Source organism: Eublepharis macularius, chromosome 4 (genome assembly GCF_028583425.1).
Source record: "Eublepharis macularius isolate TG4126 chromosome 4, MPM_Emac_v1.0, whole genome shotgun sequence".
NCBI classification, from domain to species: domain Eukaryota; kingdom Metazoa; phylum Chordata; class Lepidosauria; order Squamata; family Eublepharidae; genus Eublepharis; species Eublepharis macularius.
This window is the reverse complement of record NC_072793.1, coordinates 77,920,222-77,936,450: the sequence shown is the minus strand read 5'-3', so window position 1 is coordinate 77,936,450 and position 16,229 is coordinate 77,920,222. Positions and strand designations below refer to the sequence as shown.

At 41.6% G+C, this 16,229-nt stretch overlaps 1 protein-coding gene across 1 annotated transcript in view; it reads right to left on the bottom strand.

Annotated features, from left to right (window-relative positions):
* Positions 1–119: 119 nt before the first annotated feature.
* The window catches only part of PKD2L2 (polycystin 2 like 2, transient receptor potential cation channel), a 28,997-nt gene continuing 12,887 nt past the window's right edge, over positions 120–16,229 (bottom strand). Inside the window, exons 8-14 of the mRNA XM_054976356.1 lie at positions 14,076–14,257; positions 11,329–11,449; positions 8,724–8,825; positions 6,445–6,515; positions 4,042–4,120; positions 1,985–2,058; positions 120–222 (exon numbers count right to left, since the gene is read on the bottom strand). Coding sequence (XP_054832331.1) covers positions 120–222; positions 1,985–2,058; positions 4,042–4,120; positions 6,445–6,515; positions 8,724–8,825; positions 11,329–11,449; positions 14,076–14,257 — 732 coding nt within the window. The remainder of the gene's footprint in view (positions 223–1,984; positions 2,059–4,041; positions 4,121–6,444; positions 6,516–8,723; positions 8,826–11,328; positions 11,450–14,075; positions 14,258–16,229) is intronic.

The following is a 16,229-nucleotide window of genomic DNA, read 5'->3' as shown; positions in this document are numbered from 1 at the left end:
GGGTGGGTGTTAAGTTGTCCTGAAGGGTGGTATATAAATCAAATGTTATGATGTTATTATTTTTTACCAAGGCCTAAGCTGTAAAATCAGCCCCTTCCTCCTCTCACCTCTTTCTATTTCTATTTCTTGTCTCCTGACCCTGAGCCTTCAGGCAGATTTTTCATAACCAAGTCAAGCTTAGAAGTCATATCCTTCAATTGTTTCTCCATTTCTTTTCTATATCTGGAAAGCCAAGGGGAGAAAGGAAAAAAGAACCTGATATAATGGAAATGCATGCAGCTTATTTACATGGTTGTACTTGGCATAGTTTTGTGGAAGACACAGCTTCAATGTAAAAAATAAAGATCTCAATATAAAATCCTTTTCCACTGCACCATTTTGCACATTGTTCTTCAGCTTGCTTCTTGTGAAGCTGCTTGAGCATTATTACGGAAACCCTCTCTGCCTTTTTGGAAATATATCTAAGGGTCATTTTACTCATTCACCTTAGATTGTGGTTTGTATGCCATATAATATCAACTCCCCGTGGAACTTCTTTTTCCCCAAGCTTATATTGTTTGTTCCCTCTCCTTTTCTATCAGTGTTCCCACACCCACTTCATTTTTCTTTTTACCCTTGCCAGGACCCAAATTGCACCTCCAGTTAATAATGACGGACTTCCTCTTGGGATCATGGAGAGTACGCAGAACTTGCCTAGACAGACAAATATTATAGAGCTGCTTCGTAGGTGTATCCTGTCCTCTACTTACATATTCTGCTTTCTTCCTCTGCCATGTTTAAGTGCGTACCAGCTTAAAGGCACATCAGTCTTCCTATGCTTCAACAGCAGCCCCCTACATAAAGTGGATCCAGTCCCCCCCACATATCCCATCCCACCAAGAGCAGGGAGAATGTGTAGATAACTTCCCCCACGGTTATGAAAAAAGAGGGAAGCATTTATACAAACATTCTTGCTACATAAAAATTAGCAGACCAGACTGAGCAGGTAAAGTGGCTCAAAATGATAACAAGCATAATGGCAGCCTACAGCAAGTGATATGCCTCAGAGCAAATATATCCTGGTAGAGTCACTTTAATGTGTTTTGAACATATCCTAATCTGAGCTGGGTTTTTGGAAAGATTTTCCTAGTTTACTGCTACTGGCTTTCAACTTCTTAAAGATGTGTCATTACGGTGGGCCTACAACTTTCTGCTGGCCCGTTGAATGAAATGTTGAGTTCATCTCTGCTTTGGAACACCTTTTTTAAAAAAGCCATGTCCTCAGGGCAGATTTCCACACAGGTTGGATCGGGGGTCTTCACCCAGTCTTGAGAATCACATGTGAGTCCCTCAATTCTTGCATACATGGTACCTGATTCACAACAGGCATGCCTGTAGAAGGCTTTCCCCAGGAGGACAAACAGATAGTTTCAGGTTGGGAAAAGGGTATAGGGGGCCTGAAGCCCCCTATGCATCCCTATGCACCACCACATTTGCAATCTGAATTGGGCACTGCATGTGTGAGAATTGAGGCACTCGCGTTTGACTGTTATGTCGGAGACAGGGTCCAGGGTCCAAGTTTCCTGCATTCTGTGCACATGCAGCTCCAAAATGGAGCAAGTAACATCCTCAGGGCACTTTTGGCTCAGGAAAATGGCTTGGAGGGCTGGAGATGGAAACACTTCCTCTTCTTCTATCGCAGTCTCAAGTGTGGAATTGGACTCCTGTGGCTCTTTAAAAGGCAGCTCCCCACCAGCTCCTATTTGGCTGCATAAAATGCAAGTTGACTCGTTAAGTCATAACGTCTAGTTTAGCCTCAGCCAATGAAGTTCAAATGAGTAGGTACTCGAACTCATTATAACTATTATATATAACTGTTCTACCTCATAGAGTTGCTATGACAATAAAAGAGGGTGAAACCTGAAGGGTGGAGTCAAATACAGATCCAAAAGCTTGCTAAACAGCTATGATCTTTAGCCAGAGACTATATTAACAGACAGCACACCTTTGAAACTCTTCAGGAGAAACAGAATCATGTAATCTTGTAGTTGAGGCAGGATAACCTCTCCGTCTTCTCTCCTGTTCAAGAAACAGCCAGTATCATTTGCAAAATAAAAAATGGCCATAATGGTACATATTTTTTCTGTGTGCACACATTGTTACACACTTGCTTGAGCAAAGGTATTTTAGAGCATGAATGCAAAGAATGCATGTTACAGCTGTCAGGGCAAGATATTTTCTACTAAAGACTTTAAAACAAGGTCCTAGTTCTGATTCATGCAGACAGAAGAGGTCAAAAAGGAGGATTTATGAAGGGCTGCGTGAATGCAATGATTCTGCAGGAGCACAGAAAAACTGTTCTTTGGGAGTTATGATGCAGAATACAGCTTCCTGACAATCCTATCTCCCATTTATTAAAAAAAGCCACATTTGAAGTCTTTATACGCTTGGAAACTTATGCCCAACTGCTGGTTAAGAATTGTCTTCTGCTCCTCCTGACAAGCAAAGCCAAAATACATTTTGCAGAATAAGAGAACTATATAAATTATGCTGCATGCATAGCTTCTACAGGTTGCAAAATTCAGCGTAGTGCAGAATTTTGATTCTCTTGGCACAGAATTTTAGAGCTGGAAATCTGTCCCCTGATGAAGCAGAGGAAAGAAAAAACCCCAGGGAGACTCTTGTTCACCATGTTAAGGTTAGGGTTTATGACTAGACATGGGCATGAATGGGGGGAAAACCCCGAACACCCTGTTCATCCTTCAGTGCCATCCACAAACAATGAACAACGAACATGGACAAACATGAACTGTTTTTGGGGGCCAGAACCCACCCACCCACCCCCACTTAGCCCCCCCTCCCCTCAAACCCACTTACCTGGCCCTTTAAAGATCCCTTTAAACTATCAGCTGGCAGGGGGGAATTCCCCTCTGCCGCCTGCCAGCTGATAGCTTAAAGGGCCCTTTCAACACCCCACAAACTAACCTTCCCCATGTCCAATACCCACCAAATTTGCAGAGGACATAGTCCTCACTGTCCTCTGAAGACCCCCCCCAAGTTTCAGAGAGATTGCACCCTGGGAAAGGCATGATCCACAGGTCTCCCCATTGGCTGTCATTTTCTCTTCACAGTGGCAAAAACGGGACTCTCTGCTGGAAGTACTTTGAAGGGTTAAAGCCAGAAGGAAAGCCAGAAGGAGTTCAGACAGATGTATTGTCGAAGGCTTTCACAGCCGGAGAACGATGGTTGTGGGCTTTCCGGGCTGTATTGCCGTGGTCTTGGCATTGTAGTTCCTGACGTTTTGCCAGCAGCTGTGGCTGGCATCTTCAGAGGTGTAGCACCAAAAGACACTGAGAGATGTCTGTCTTTTGGTGCTACACCTCTGAAGATGCCAGCCACAGCTGCTGGCGAAACGTCAGGAACTACAATGCCAAGACCACGGCAATACAGCCCGGAAAACCCACAACAACCATAGTTCAGACAGAGTTCAGTCCCTCCCTGCCTCTGGTTGCCAATAGGATTGATTGCAGCAGGTGCCAGACTGTCTGGCCTGCGGCTTGCAATGACCACCTGTTCCCTGTTCGTTTAGGATGGAGCCTCATGAACAGCTTGTTTGAGAACAGCAGATTAGGCTGTTTGTTGTTTTTTTTCTGTTCGTAATGCTGTTCGTGCCCATGTCTATTTATGACCCGATCTAGTATATGTATGAACATGGTAGAATCTGAACTAATTTTTTTTTTTCAAATTTGGTTCACAGACCACCGGTTGTGATACTTCAGATTGTTACCATGACAACTAGTACTTCGTTTTCCCACTGTAGATTGCCAAATTTTGGTAATTAGGTACTGTAAAAAATTGCAAGGAATTTTTGCTATAGAAGAAAATTACTTATATCAAAACTGCATGGCTGCTCCTGGGATGTCAAAAAGTATTGTAATACACTGTTCTTTACTCTTTCCCAAAGACATTAGCACCAATCCATGTTATATTATCATCTTGCTGCTGGATACAGTTATTTCAGTGAAACGTTCAGAGTTTTCCCCGTGAAAAACTGGCACGTACCTGGCCCTTTACCCTCTCCACATTAACGGTGCTAGAAATATTTGAGTCCATGTCTGTTCTGGAGGCTGACTGTCCTGTTCTAAGGCATATACAAGAGGGAAAAAACAATTTGAGTGGGAAAATGTCAATGAATTCTCTTTATCATGTGTGAAAAGAGTAAAATGTTGGTCATATTTTTTTTATAACTGAAAGAGAACAATCTTATTTTTCCTCCAGTGGCTGATTACCTAAAGGCTCTATGACCTTAGGGTCAAACTAGATATTACCTGAAAACAGGGGCCTTGCCAATCCATGTACGTGTCCCATATCTCCTAGTAACTTGTAGTTGGAATAGTCATGTGACACATCACATTCATTGTTTACTTGCTTCTTATATGCATCAGGTAGTGAAGTAACATGGAGCCAGGGAAATGCTGAATGTGAGCTCATTACCTCTGATATCTACTCCAACCAGTTGCCAGCAGATGCAAAGAAGAGATGTGGATTGGTGATGGCCATATGTTTCAGAACACATGTACTTTTGCCTTTAATTAACATAGCAGGGCGAGGAGTTCATTTCACCCCCATCTCCTTTTAAAATTCTAGGGGTGCAATCTGGCCCCATTGAAGTCAGTAGAGGTTTTGCTATTTGATTTTAATAGGAGATAGAGGATACCCACAGTATTTACTATAGCAAAATTCTCCCATGAGCCATCTTTCTATCTACTCTTGACTATCTGGGAATACATCACTCATCTTCAACCACAGATGGTGCTAACTAAAGACAGCAATTGTTCATGTAAGACATGCGCTGCTTCCTGGTGTGGGTGCTTAGGAAAGAATCCTATCAGCACAGTGTTAAGTTCAAGATTGTGGAAGAAAGGTGAAGCTCTGTATCATTTCATAATTAGAAAGCTGTTTTGGACAAATTGACTTAAATAAGGAAGCCACAGCCTCCAGTTTGCAAGGTCTGAACAATTAGGCACAATACTCTTTGCACACCATATATTCTAATAACCAAGTGTGGTCCCATCTGTGAATACTTAGATGGGTGGATCAGGCCCACTTCAACAAAAGGGGAGATTCTTCTCCAAACTTGGGGAGTTTAAATTGTCCCCACCCTAAAGTATTGTCTGTAAAAAACAAACAACATAGGGCGGGAGAAGATCCCCTACCTGCAAGTCTTCTTCCCTTGGGTGCCAACAATGGGGGGAAGAGGCAGGCCAAAGCTGGGTGGACCCCTCTGCACCTGCTGTCAATCCCAGGCAGCCTTCTACCAAGTGTCACTAAAGCTGGTGAACCGCTATGGCTGCCTGCCGATGACTGCACCAGGACCACCGAGGCTGAAGCTGCAGGCAGGCAAGGAGCTGCTGCCCCCACTCAAAAGGCAATGTTGCAGCCTGGTGGATGGCTGGAGGAGGAGTCACTGCCGCTACTGTTCAGGGGCAAATGAGGGAGTGGGTAAATGGGAGAGGGAAGGCAGTAAGAGTGTCAGAGAATGAATGGGTGGGGAAAAGGGGAAGAAAAGGCAAGGGGAATGGGATTCCCCTTCCTTGTAATTTCCCTGCCTCCCACCATCACTTCTGCTGCCCTCTCCAGGCCCAGTGCAGCTCCCAGAGTCACCACCACTGTCCCTCATCTTTGCTGCCTCTCTCCTCCACCCCTGCAAGTTCCCTGCAGGTCCCTGCTTCTTTTTCCTTATATCTTTGTAAGGAAATTGACAGTAGATTTAGCTCACCATACAGCAAAATGTGAGATCTTTCAAATCCTACTGCTTTCAGCTCTCCCACTGAATAGAGTAGCACTTATACTTTATTTCAGTGGCTCACTATTCCATACTAATCTTTCTTGTGTTTGATGGTTTATGTATTTATTTCCCCATCAAATTTGTGCTATTTTATCTGCATGCCTCTCCTAAACAGATGAAATTACTATATCCCTCCCCACCCCCCCCCACCCCTGCCCAACTCGGCAGGAGCTAGAGTTAGGAGGGATGGAACCGTGACCTGGAAAAAGGACATAGCAAGATTTCTGCTGTGCAGAACTTCTGACCAGACCAACGGCAGACCGTTTAAAAGGATACCTGTTTCTCTATGCAGGTTTACACTGCCCTGAATGCCTTGAAGGAAGAGGGGGCTACAAATATGATAAATGTGTCACAAAGAACAGCTACCCCAGAATTGCGTATTAAACAGAAAACATGGTGATTTGTCCACTCATGTTCAGCCTTAGGGTGCTCCACGCTGTCTACTTCACACAGCAGACAATGTGAACAGCCACTGTTCAGACACACCCCAAGCAAATACTGCCTTAGCTGGGAAAGGGGAATTCCTGTTTGTGTTGACCTTTTGCGTCATAATTAGCCTGCGCAAAGAAATGGAACAGAATGTTCGACTAAGCAACATGCCGGATGAAGATTCCTACCTTACTGCGTACAAATCTTCTGTCTGCGATGCACTTTTTAGTTTCAGTTTCACTAGAGTGTTATTGTAACTCTAAGAATAAATAACAGAGCCTCATTCAATGAGTTGTGACAGGATGTGTCAGGTTTAAGGACTGAGCAGAAAGGGTTTGCATTTTTTGATAAGTGTAAGATGTACATTCAATATGTCAAATGAACAATTAATAAGCCCCTTTTGAGATATATACAATAAAATTGGGCAACAAAGATGGTCTTAAATGAAAGAGAGGCTGATTTTGATAAGATTGGTGGACGGAACTTCTTAACCACAAAAGTCGTAAAAGCCTTCAGCGATGAGCTTTTAATAAAATAATGGACCACATGACTGGGTTGGCAATAAAATATGCGACCTGCTCTTAAATATCTAAATACCATGTGAAAACCTCAGTGCAACTAGAGGAGTTGACTCCATGCCATTAGAAGAGCCTTTGCACCCACACACAATAGTGTACATCTTTGTTTCTTTCCTTTGCTGTATGTGTGATGTTCTGGCCAAAGGGTCATTTCTAACAAAAGGCTTAAAAACACCATATTTTTGAAATGAACAATGTAAAAAGAGAAGGAGTGCTTTCAAACATCATGAAATGTATACCACATTTTCCAACTTGGGATGCTCAAAACACAAAGGCGAATTAAGTAGTACATTTACTGTAAAAGAGCTCTGCTGCTCCGAACTTTTAATACTGGTATGTTTCAGAGGAAAAAGGAACGATCTCAGAGAGCTTCCTGAAATCATATACAACCTGAACAATGAGATGGGACAACCCAATTCAGTGTACAGACTTAGTGATGCCAAGAGAGTTGCATCTCCCGTTCAAATACATGATATTCAGTGAATTGCCTCTTGAGTTTCTTAACAATGAACAATTAATCTTGTAGGACAGAATCATAGGTATGGAAAAGGCTCAGGGCATTCAGCTAGATCTACCCCTTATAACATCCTATACTTTACAGCATCCCAAACAGACATACATCCAACCTTTTCTTGAAAGAATTCCAAAGAGATTTCACAGCCCCCACCCCAAGATCGCATATTTTATTGCCAACCCAGTCATGTGGTCTATTATTTTATTAAAAGCTCATCGCTGAAGGCTTTTAAGACTTTTGTGGTTAAGAAGTTCCATCCACCAATCTTATCAAAATCAGCCACTCTTTCATTTAAGACCACCTTTGTTGCCCAATCTTTACAGGAAAGGGGGGGGGGATAATTGATGAGATGCCTATTTCTGACAGTTTAATAATTTGAAGACTGTCAGTATTTCTCACCTTAATTTTCCTTTCCTTAGGCTAAACATAGGCCCCTTAAGAATTCCTCACATAATTTTAATCTTTTTCAGTTTGTCAGCATCATTTTTGAAATGCGGTGTCTGAAGCTGTCCAGCTGCTCCAAATATGGATTTACCAGCACTCAGCACTGGTTGTGTGGCACAATTATTTTCCGCAAACCCTGGTTAAAATGCTTGTGTTAACTGGCTTTTTTTGTGCCCACAGCATCACACTTCATGTTATCCACCATAAAACTGAAGATTGCAATCCTACGCACAGTGGTATGGGATTAAGTCCCTCTGAACTGAGTGAGATTTACTTCTGAAAAGATACATGGAAGCCGGCTCTTAATCTCTCTCAGAGTGCTATAGGTTGAAGTACCCCCATTTTATGGTTGTGCATTAAGCATAAGTCATTTGAATATTTGTTGCAATCTACCTACCTCCTCAGTTATGAAAAACCTATGCAGTTGCCTTATATGGACTCACTGGTCCATTTAGCCTAGCAGCACGTGCTTCAGTTGACAGCAGCTCTCTATGGTCTCTGGCAGAGATCTTTCCCATCCCCTATCAGAGATCCTTTAACTGGAGATACTGGGGTGTGAACCTGGGACTGCATATGCAAATTATATGCTCTACCACTGCACTATGGCTCTTCTCACAATCATGAAGATCATGTTAAAGTTGAGCGTTTTTAAGCCCTCAAAAATTTATGTCACCTGTGGCTTTTCTATCTGCATCATCCATTCTTCCATCCAGGTCACCGATGAACAATACCAGACCCAGCACTGGCCCTGTGAACTGCTGCTGAAAGCCCCCTTCCAATCAGATATCAACTCATCTCTTTTTTCTTCAAACTTGGGTGGGGGCAAATTAAACCTGTTTTTCAATGTCCTGGCTGAAATGGTATAGTAAAAGTATCTGGTTCACAGTTCTGTGGCTCAGAATGTTTGAAGCCCAAACATTAAAGTGCTTACCTGTTTAATGAGGTCACTGATCTCAAATTTTTTGCTAGGGATAACTGAAAAATCAGCCTTCACTTCAGAGTATGTGTCATTAATGATCGCCAAGAACACATTCTGTGCAAAAAAAAAAGAGGATCAGAATGAACTAACAGGCAGGTTCTCAAGAGTTGCCCAATCTGATCCATCCCATTCCAAAGCTGTAACACAACAGCCAATACTAATTACAGCTAAGTATCAAGTTCAACAAGCAATTAACATGAAAATGAGTTGCAACCCACATAAAAATGGGGTTACATCTGCTCACAAGATACATTACTTATCACTGGCACAGATAACATTTCTACTGATTTCACAGTTGTGTATGTCCACTTAGGACAGCACCTTCTCTTGTTATTTTCTTCAACACGTTCTAGGAATCATCACAGGAATAACTCTTTGCAAAGTACACATCAGTTGATTAGGGTTTCACATCTGAGTTATGCTGTTGGAAGTCATTGCCTCATTAAAGAGAGACATATTTCCCTACAATGTTCCTTGTGATTTTTGCAAGCAATGGGGTGGGGTTAAATCCTTTCCCTTAGTGTCATGGGCCCAATCCAATTCGGGACCCTCTGCAGCTGTTTTTACTTCAAAAGGCAATCATGGAAGACCCAGTTATAGATCTCCTATGTAATGGGTAGTTGGGCCCTAGAATCATATGCCTTATCTGTGCATCTCAAATTATATTGGGAGCTAATTGGGTCAGGATGCCTGGCAATGACTGGATTTGCTTTTCCTTCTAGGTCACTGTGACAATTATAAAAGGTACACCAGAATTTTTCAATTATCCCTGATTTTACATAATTCTTTACATTTTCTCTGCTGTGTCACTGAGGATATCAAGGCTTTTCTAGGCCTTAACAGGGCTACATAATAAAAACAATGTATTAGAAACAACTATCCTCCCATGCCTTCTGAACCAGAGGAAATAGCTAAATAGGAATGATGATGAACACCTTTCTAATATTAACTTGGCTCCCCAAACATTACAGAATACTTGGAGTCCACTTTATTTCTTTTTCCATCTCGTTATATCCCTGAAACCATCTTCCCCTGTTCTCCTGACTCATTAACAAATCATTACTAAGCTTAGCATTGTAGGGACTGCAGAAATCAAAACCAACCCTGAGTGCTTCAGTAGCAGAACCATTTAATGATAGTCCAACTATGCATAAATCTCTCTGGCTGTTTTCACACGTCTTACCGGCTCTGGTACGTTGCAGAAAGCTCCCGCAAGGACAGTGTCTTCCTGGTACGATTTCGCGCGAGAACCGGGAAATCGCACCAGGAAGACGCTGTCGTGGGAGCTTTGTGCAACGTGCCGGAGCCAGTAAGACGTGTGAAAACGGCCTCTGTTTTTAGAATGCAAGTGTGAAATTATCAAATCGAACAGGATATTAAAAGAGCCCCGTGGTGCAGAGTGGTAAGCTGCAGTACGGCAGCCTAAGCTCTGCTCACGTCAGGTTGCCGGCTCAAGGTTGACTCAACCTTCCATCCTTCCGAGGTTGGTAAAATGAGTACCCAGTTTCCTGGGGGTAAAGTGTAGATGACTGGGGAAGGCAATGGCAAACCACCCCATAAAAAGTCTGCCAAGAAAACCTCGTGATGCGACATCCCCCCATGGGTCAGTAATGACTTGGTGCTTGCACAGGGGACTACCTTTACCTTACCTAACAGGATATTATCAATATCCAAAAATATGAAGAAACATAAATTATACACACACAATCCAGCTATACACACATGCACACATCGCTGCTTCAGATCACTGACAACAGTGCCGATCAGCTGTAAAGGTAGGAGGAGGAAGCAGCAGGTGAACTAAATCCAACCTTTCATGCTCCCTCCTGACTACTTTGGCAATATAGCTTATTTTCTGACTGGCGTGATGCAAGCACAGGCTGGGCTGATAGATGGGATTAGGAAACACTTAGCAGCACCTGTCTGAATTAACCATTCCTAGTGCAGAGCAGGATATACACGCACAAACCTGGTCCCTGTGGCCTCCTAATTAGATTGAAGTAATTTTAATGTTCCTGAACCAGAGCTTTGGATTTCATGTGCGAACAGAGCCCTGCTGTGTGTAGGATTCCCCATTAACTTAAGCAGTGAGACATTTCCATATGTGCATTTACAGAGCTGCTCTTTCACTGAAGTGAGTGTGGAAGAATGTGCAGGTTTAAACTTTTGTATATGCACAGCACCCTCTACACCTCAAAAGTTTGCTGTCTCAAGGGTCCTCTCTGTAATAAACAAAACATCTATGATTTATTAACATATACTGCATCTCACAGCAATATAGGGAGCTGTCATACATTAATACAACTGTAAGATTGTGGAGCTCTCAACATCTTCCCGTCTCATAATTTTTAAATTTGTGTTTCTGGCACTCCTAGACCACAGCAACATTTTTTGCCAAAATGCAAATATAGGTATAGCCTAAAACACAGATATAATGAACCATGAACATCTTTGATATATACTTTTAATTTTCAAGCAGTTCAATTTTAGAGGGCCTGAATTATCTTTTATTTTTAATGTTTTGTATTTAATTTGAATTCTATAGAATACCACTTACCAGCAATACAAAGAACACAAAGAATACAAATGTAATGAAGTAAATGGGTCCAAGGATCCGGTTTGCTTGTTCTATACGGGCAAAGTTGAAATCTCCAAGCACAATGCGAAACTGGGTAAAACTTGTGAACAAACATTGAAACAGTCACTATACAGTGTTTTTACCAATGGATATTGTATTACATCATCATTAAATCTAATTCTGAATCAGGTTCTAGAGTGTGCATCAAAAAATTCATGCAGTGGCGCCAGGGACAGACAGAAGTGAAATATCTAAAAACATGGGGAAAGCCTACTGGGAAAGAGGAGGAAAAGCTGAAAACTCTGTGTGTGGGCAGATAATGGTCTGGATTCAATCCACTTCTCTGCTGATGAAAAAGAAAGGAGGGATCCCCATGGACCACCAAAAAAGGCTACTTTGGGAATCATTCATGGGACCTGATTATACAAAAGCCATGTGGGATGGGGACTATAATAAGAAGGGGAACTGGGTGAAATTGATTGAAAAAGCTGTCTGGATCCAACCCAAATGTAAATAGGTAGGTTGGTGAGTGGGATGGAGAGAAGGAAACAGTGTAAGATTACTCCATCAAATACATGGGGAAAATTTCCCAAATACATGGGAAAATTATTATGGGGAAAAAATTCCAAAGTTGAGGGTCTTCCAAAAAGGCCCTAGCCCATAAACTCATGGGAGAGGAGCCAAAGAAAAAAGGAAGCTGGTGGTAGGGAAAGAAATACATGGTCCCCTTAGAGTACAATAAAAGGATTAACATAATATAAAGTGCTGGGATTTCAGAGTACAAGCAATATGGAATGGTGTTTTGTGAATGAACTTTTCAATTCAGTTAGGTGCTCTTCAGAGATACTCTGGATGCCCCTTATATCTACCCAGGAAATACAATTACAGGACCCAACGGCGTCAACTACACTGTCTCTGGCTCTTACAACTGCTCATCCGCCAATGTGATATATGCCCTCATGTGCCAACAATGTCCATCTGCTCTGTACATTGGACAAACCAGCTAACCTCTGCACAAAAGAATGGACACAAATCTGACATTAAAAATGGCAACACCCAGAAACCAGTGGGAGAACACTTCAATCTATCAGGACATTCCATCAAAGACTTAAAGGTCACTGTAGTTCAACAGAAACCTTTCAAAAACAAAATCCAACGGGAAGCTGCTGAATTGGAATTCATATATAAATTTGACTCAGTCAGGCTGGGATTGAATAGAGACTATGAAAGGTTATCTCATTATCAGAAGTAAATGACTTCCTTAACAGAAGCAAACTGATCTCCATATCAGAAGCTACTGTTTGTATCTACTCCTCCCTCCCCTCCCCACCTATATATCTGACCAGTTTCTTCTTGCCCTCCATGCATCTGACGAAGAGAACTGTGGTTCTCGAAAGCTTATGCTACAATAAAGTTGGTTAGTCTTAAAGGTGCTACTGGACTCTTTTTGATTTTCCTTCCTTCAGTAGTGATGTGAGAATTGAAAAAGGACAGGATTTTTTTTCCAGTTGTCATGTCACATCTTTGGCACACTCTTCTCTTAGACATGGCATCTTCCCTGTTGACATTTAGGTATCAGGTGAAGATCTTGTTATTTTGCTCTGCTTTTGTTTAGTTTGCAAGCTGTGGTAAGTTTGGCACTGGGTTTGGACTGCCATGTATTCTACTTTATTGTTGCCATTTTTTCTACTTTCTCTGATTTACCTACAGCTCATTTAAATTTTCTGTTGCTCCTATTCAATTAATACAACACAAGAGAAGGGCACAGCATAGTAAATGACAGAAAGCAAACAATAGACCTCCCGCGATCAGGTCTAGATGACTCATGATATTAACAAGACACCGTACAGCTGTTAAATAACATACATATGCCAAAAATTTAAACAAAATTAACAAAATAAGCTACACCGAAACAGGAATCCAGCTTGCAACCCTGCTGAGCGGTTGACAGCTGTGACTCTTCCCCCACATGTCCATTTCCCTCTGCTGTGGGCTCATCGCTTCGCCGGCTTGCTTTCGGCTTTGGGCTCCTGGAAAGGAACGTAGAGGAGAAGAGAGCTTGGTCTCCGTTACATTTGGACTTTTGTTTGCCTGGACTTTTCTGCGGGGTTGTCCTTCTGTGCAGTTTACATCTGTGGCATTTGCCATTTGGAAAATGATGCTCTGATGTGTCATTGATTCATTGTAGTGACTGTGGATTAGTATTGACGTATATGCTGCTTGCAAATTGAATGCATGAACACCTAGCTATTCTAGATAAATGTGATATATTTTGTTTGAATTTTTGGCATATGTATGTTATTTAACAGCTGTAAAGTGTCTTGTTAATACTGTGGGTCATCTAGACCTGACTGCGGTAGTTCGAGTGTTTGCTTCCTATTCAATTAATTGCAGTGATTTTATTGTACCTTTTCCTGGTATACTCTATTTCGAATAATCTATTTTGGAAAAGTAAGACCCAAACATTTTATATCAATCAGTCAGTCAGTCAGTCAGTCAGTCAGTCAATCAATCAATGTGCCTTTGGCATAGTTCTCCAACTTTATATGTTGTCATGTCCTGTTCAATTCATACACTTTTAGCAAAACTTATGAGATTCAAAAAGTCAAAATAGTTCAGGCCTCTCACAATATGCTGCCATATCCGACATTTTTTTATGCCCACTTTAGGAGAAAATTCTCCTAGAGATGATAGAATGGTATCAGACAGTTTGGAAAACTCCATACATGCAATTCTGGAATGTGGAAAACTCATCCACTTGTGATCCAAAAACCAGGTAACCCAACTGGGCATATGCAAAGAAGATGATGAAGAACATGATCCCAAATCCTATGATGTCTTTAGCACAGCGGGAGAGAGTGGAAGACAGCTGAGTCAAAGTCTTGTTAAGGCGTATGTATTTAAATATCTAGAAGAGAACAGAAGAGGTTACATAATGGTGGGCCTACACCTATTGAGCAGGATTCCATGGAAGATTTCCACAAGCACAACACTACTTGCGCAAGCAAAAACACTAAATTTATTCTTTGCTGTCTGCTTGTGATCAGTGGAAATGATTGTATCCCTACTATCTTTTCTGCAAGTACAAGACGTAGCACAAGGCATTTCTTTTGATACTATTTCAAAACCAAATTGAATGAAATTATTTGAACCATCTACTGTACGTGCCATTCCTCTGTATGCATACTGTTGTTTAAAATCATATTGAAGTGCTATGTGTTGTTGATGCCATTGTGCAATTGCTTGCACAAACAGAACTGTGTACTAAGTACATTTTGCTTTCTGTTCATCCATCATTGGCTCCAACACATTATACAGCTATAAAATTACCAGATCAACAGGTAACTCAGAGGACGTCTCATTGAATACAGTGGGACTTACAGCACAATTGTATGCAAATTTACTCAGAAGAAAAACTTCACTTTATATTTGGCACAAAAAATATTAAACTGAATAAATACTCAGGGCTGAAACTGAAGTATTGGCAGATAGAAATGGGGAGTATCTGTAGAAGAGATCTAGTGCCAGATACAGTAGACGGTATTGGCCTTAATGGACTATTAAGCCCAGTTTCACACATAACCCCTTCCCTGGGGTGAGATCCCATGCCACTCTGATAACCTTACTGAAGGTATTTCAGAAGAAGTGTAACTTCCTCTTCCTGTATACTTCCAGCATCACATTAAAAATGGCAATTGTGTGATGGATGTGCGCTTCCCACATCTAGAGCTGGCATTTGCACCTATTTATGTCATTTATACCTCATCTTTATCCCCAAAGGGGACACAAAGCAGCTTACATAATTCTCTCCACTTTATCCTCACAACAACCTTGTGAGGTAGGTTAGGCAGAGAGTGTATGACTAGCCCAAGGTCACTCCATGGCAGAGTAGGGATTTGAACCTAGGTCTCCGAAATCCTAGTCCAACACTCTAACCACTACACTACATTGGCTCTCACTATGACACTTTCTTTTTTAATATTACATCACAAGCATAATAAGAGGAAGTGCAAGTCTCTTCCTCTTCCTCATGAGTGTCTGGCCTCTTTTAAGTGTCTGGTGTTTTTACCTGAGATTTTCAATTACATCTGTTGAAGACTGACAGACATGCTGTATGTAGACTTTATGCTTAGCTAGCTGTAATTTTCAAAAATTGTGCAACAGAGAAGAAATTAGTGTGTGCAGGGAGTGAGGGAAACGGTAATAGAAGACATGGGAGCACTGACTGTAATATTCCTTTTTCTGTCAACAAATCGACATCCCAAATATTGAACTTATTAAATCAAACCTTGAAGGTAAAAATATAATTTGGCAGATTTTCTTGTGGTAATTAGAAGCATGATGTAGCCATGTCTAGGCATAACATCTGTACATTCAACATGTTTACAGCTGCTACATCATAGCAGCACATTTCTCTTGTCACTGGATTCGATGTTACTTCTTCTCTATGGCCATGTCACTGGAGTTTTTCCATGGAAGCAATTTACTGAACATTATAACCTGCTCTAAGCCAAATAGACAAGCAGGAGATTACATCCAGAGGTGCATTTTTGTTCTCACAGACATGGAAACCACTGGCAGAACTAAATGCTCATTCAATTTAGGTGACATAAATGCTGGAAAAAATAAGCTATGCAACTGTGAATTGTCTGTTACATGGATGAAGAAAACATTATGCGAGGCAAGAACAGCAGATGGGAAAGTGTGTTTTGCAGGATGCTGCTTCCCTCTCCACGACCAAAAAAAAGAAGAACTTGTACATATTCCTCATAGTGAGTTTCATGTATTTGGGCTTGCACATCTCAAGGGGGCGGGGGGACAATATTCTAGTCCTTCCTTTCCTGAATATCCAGAAGAGGAAAGGTAGTGGTGTGAGTCAT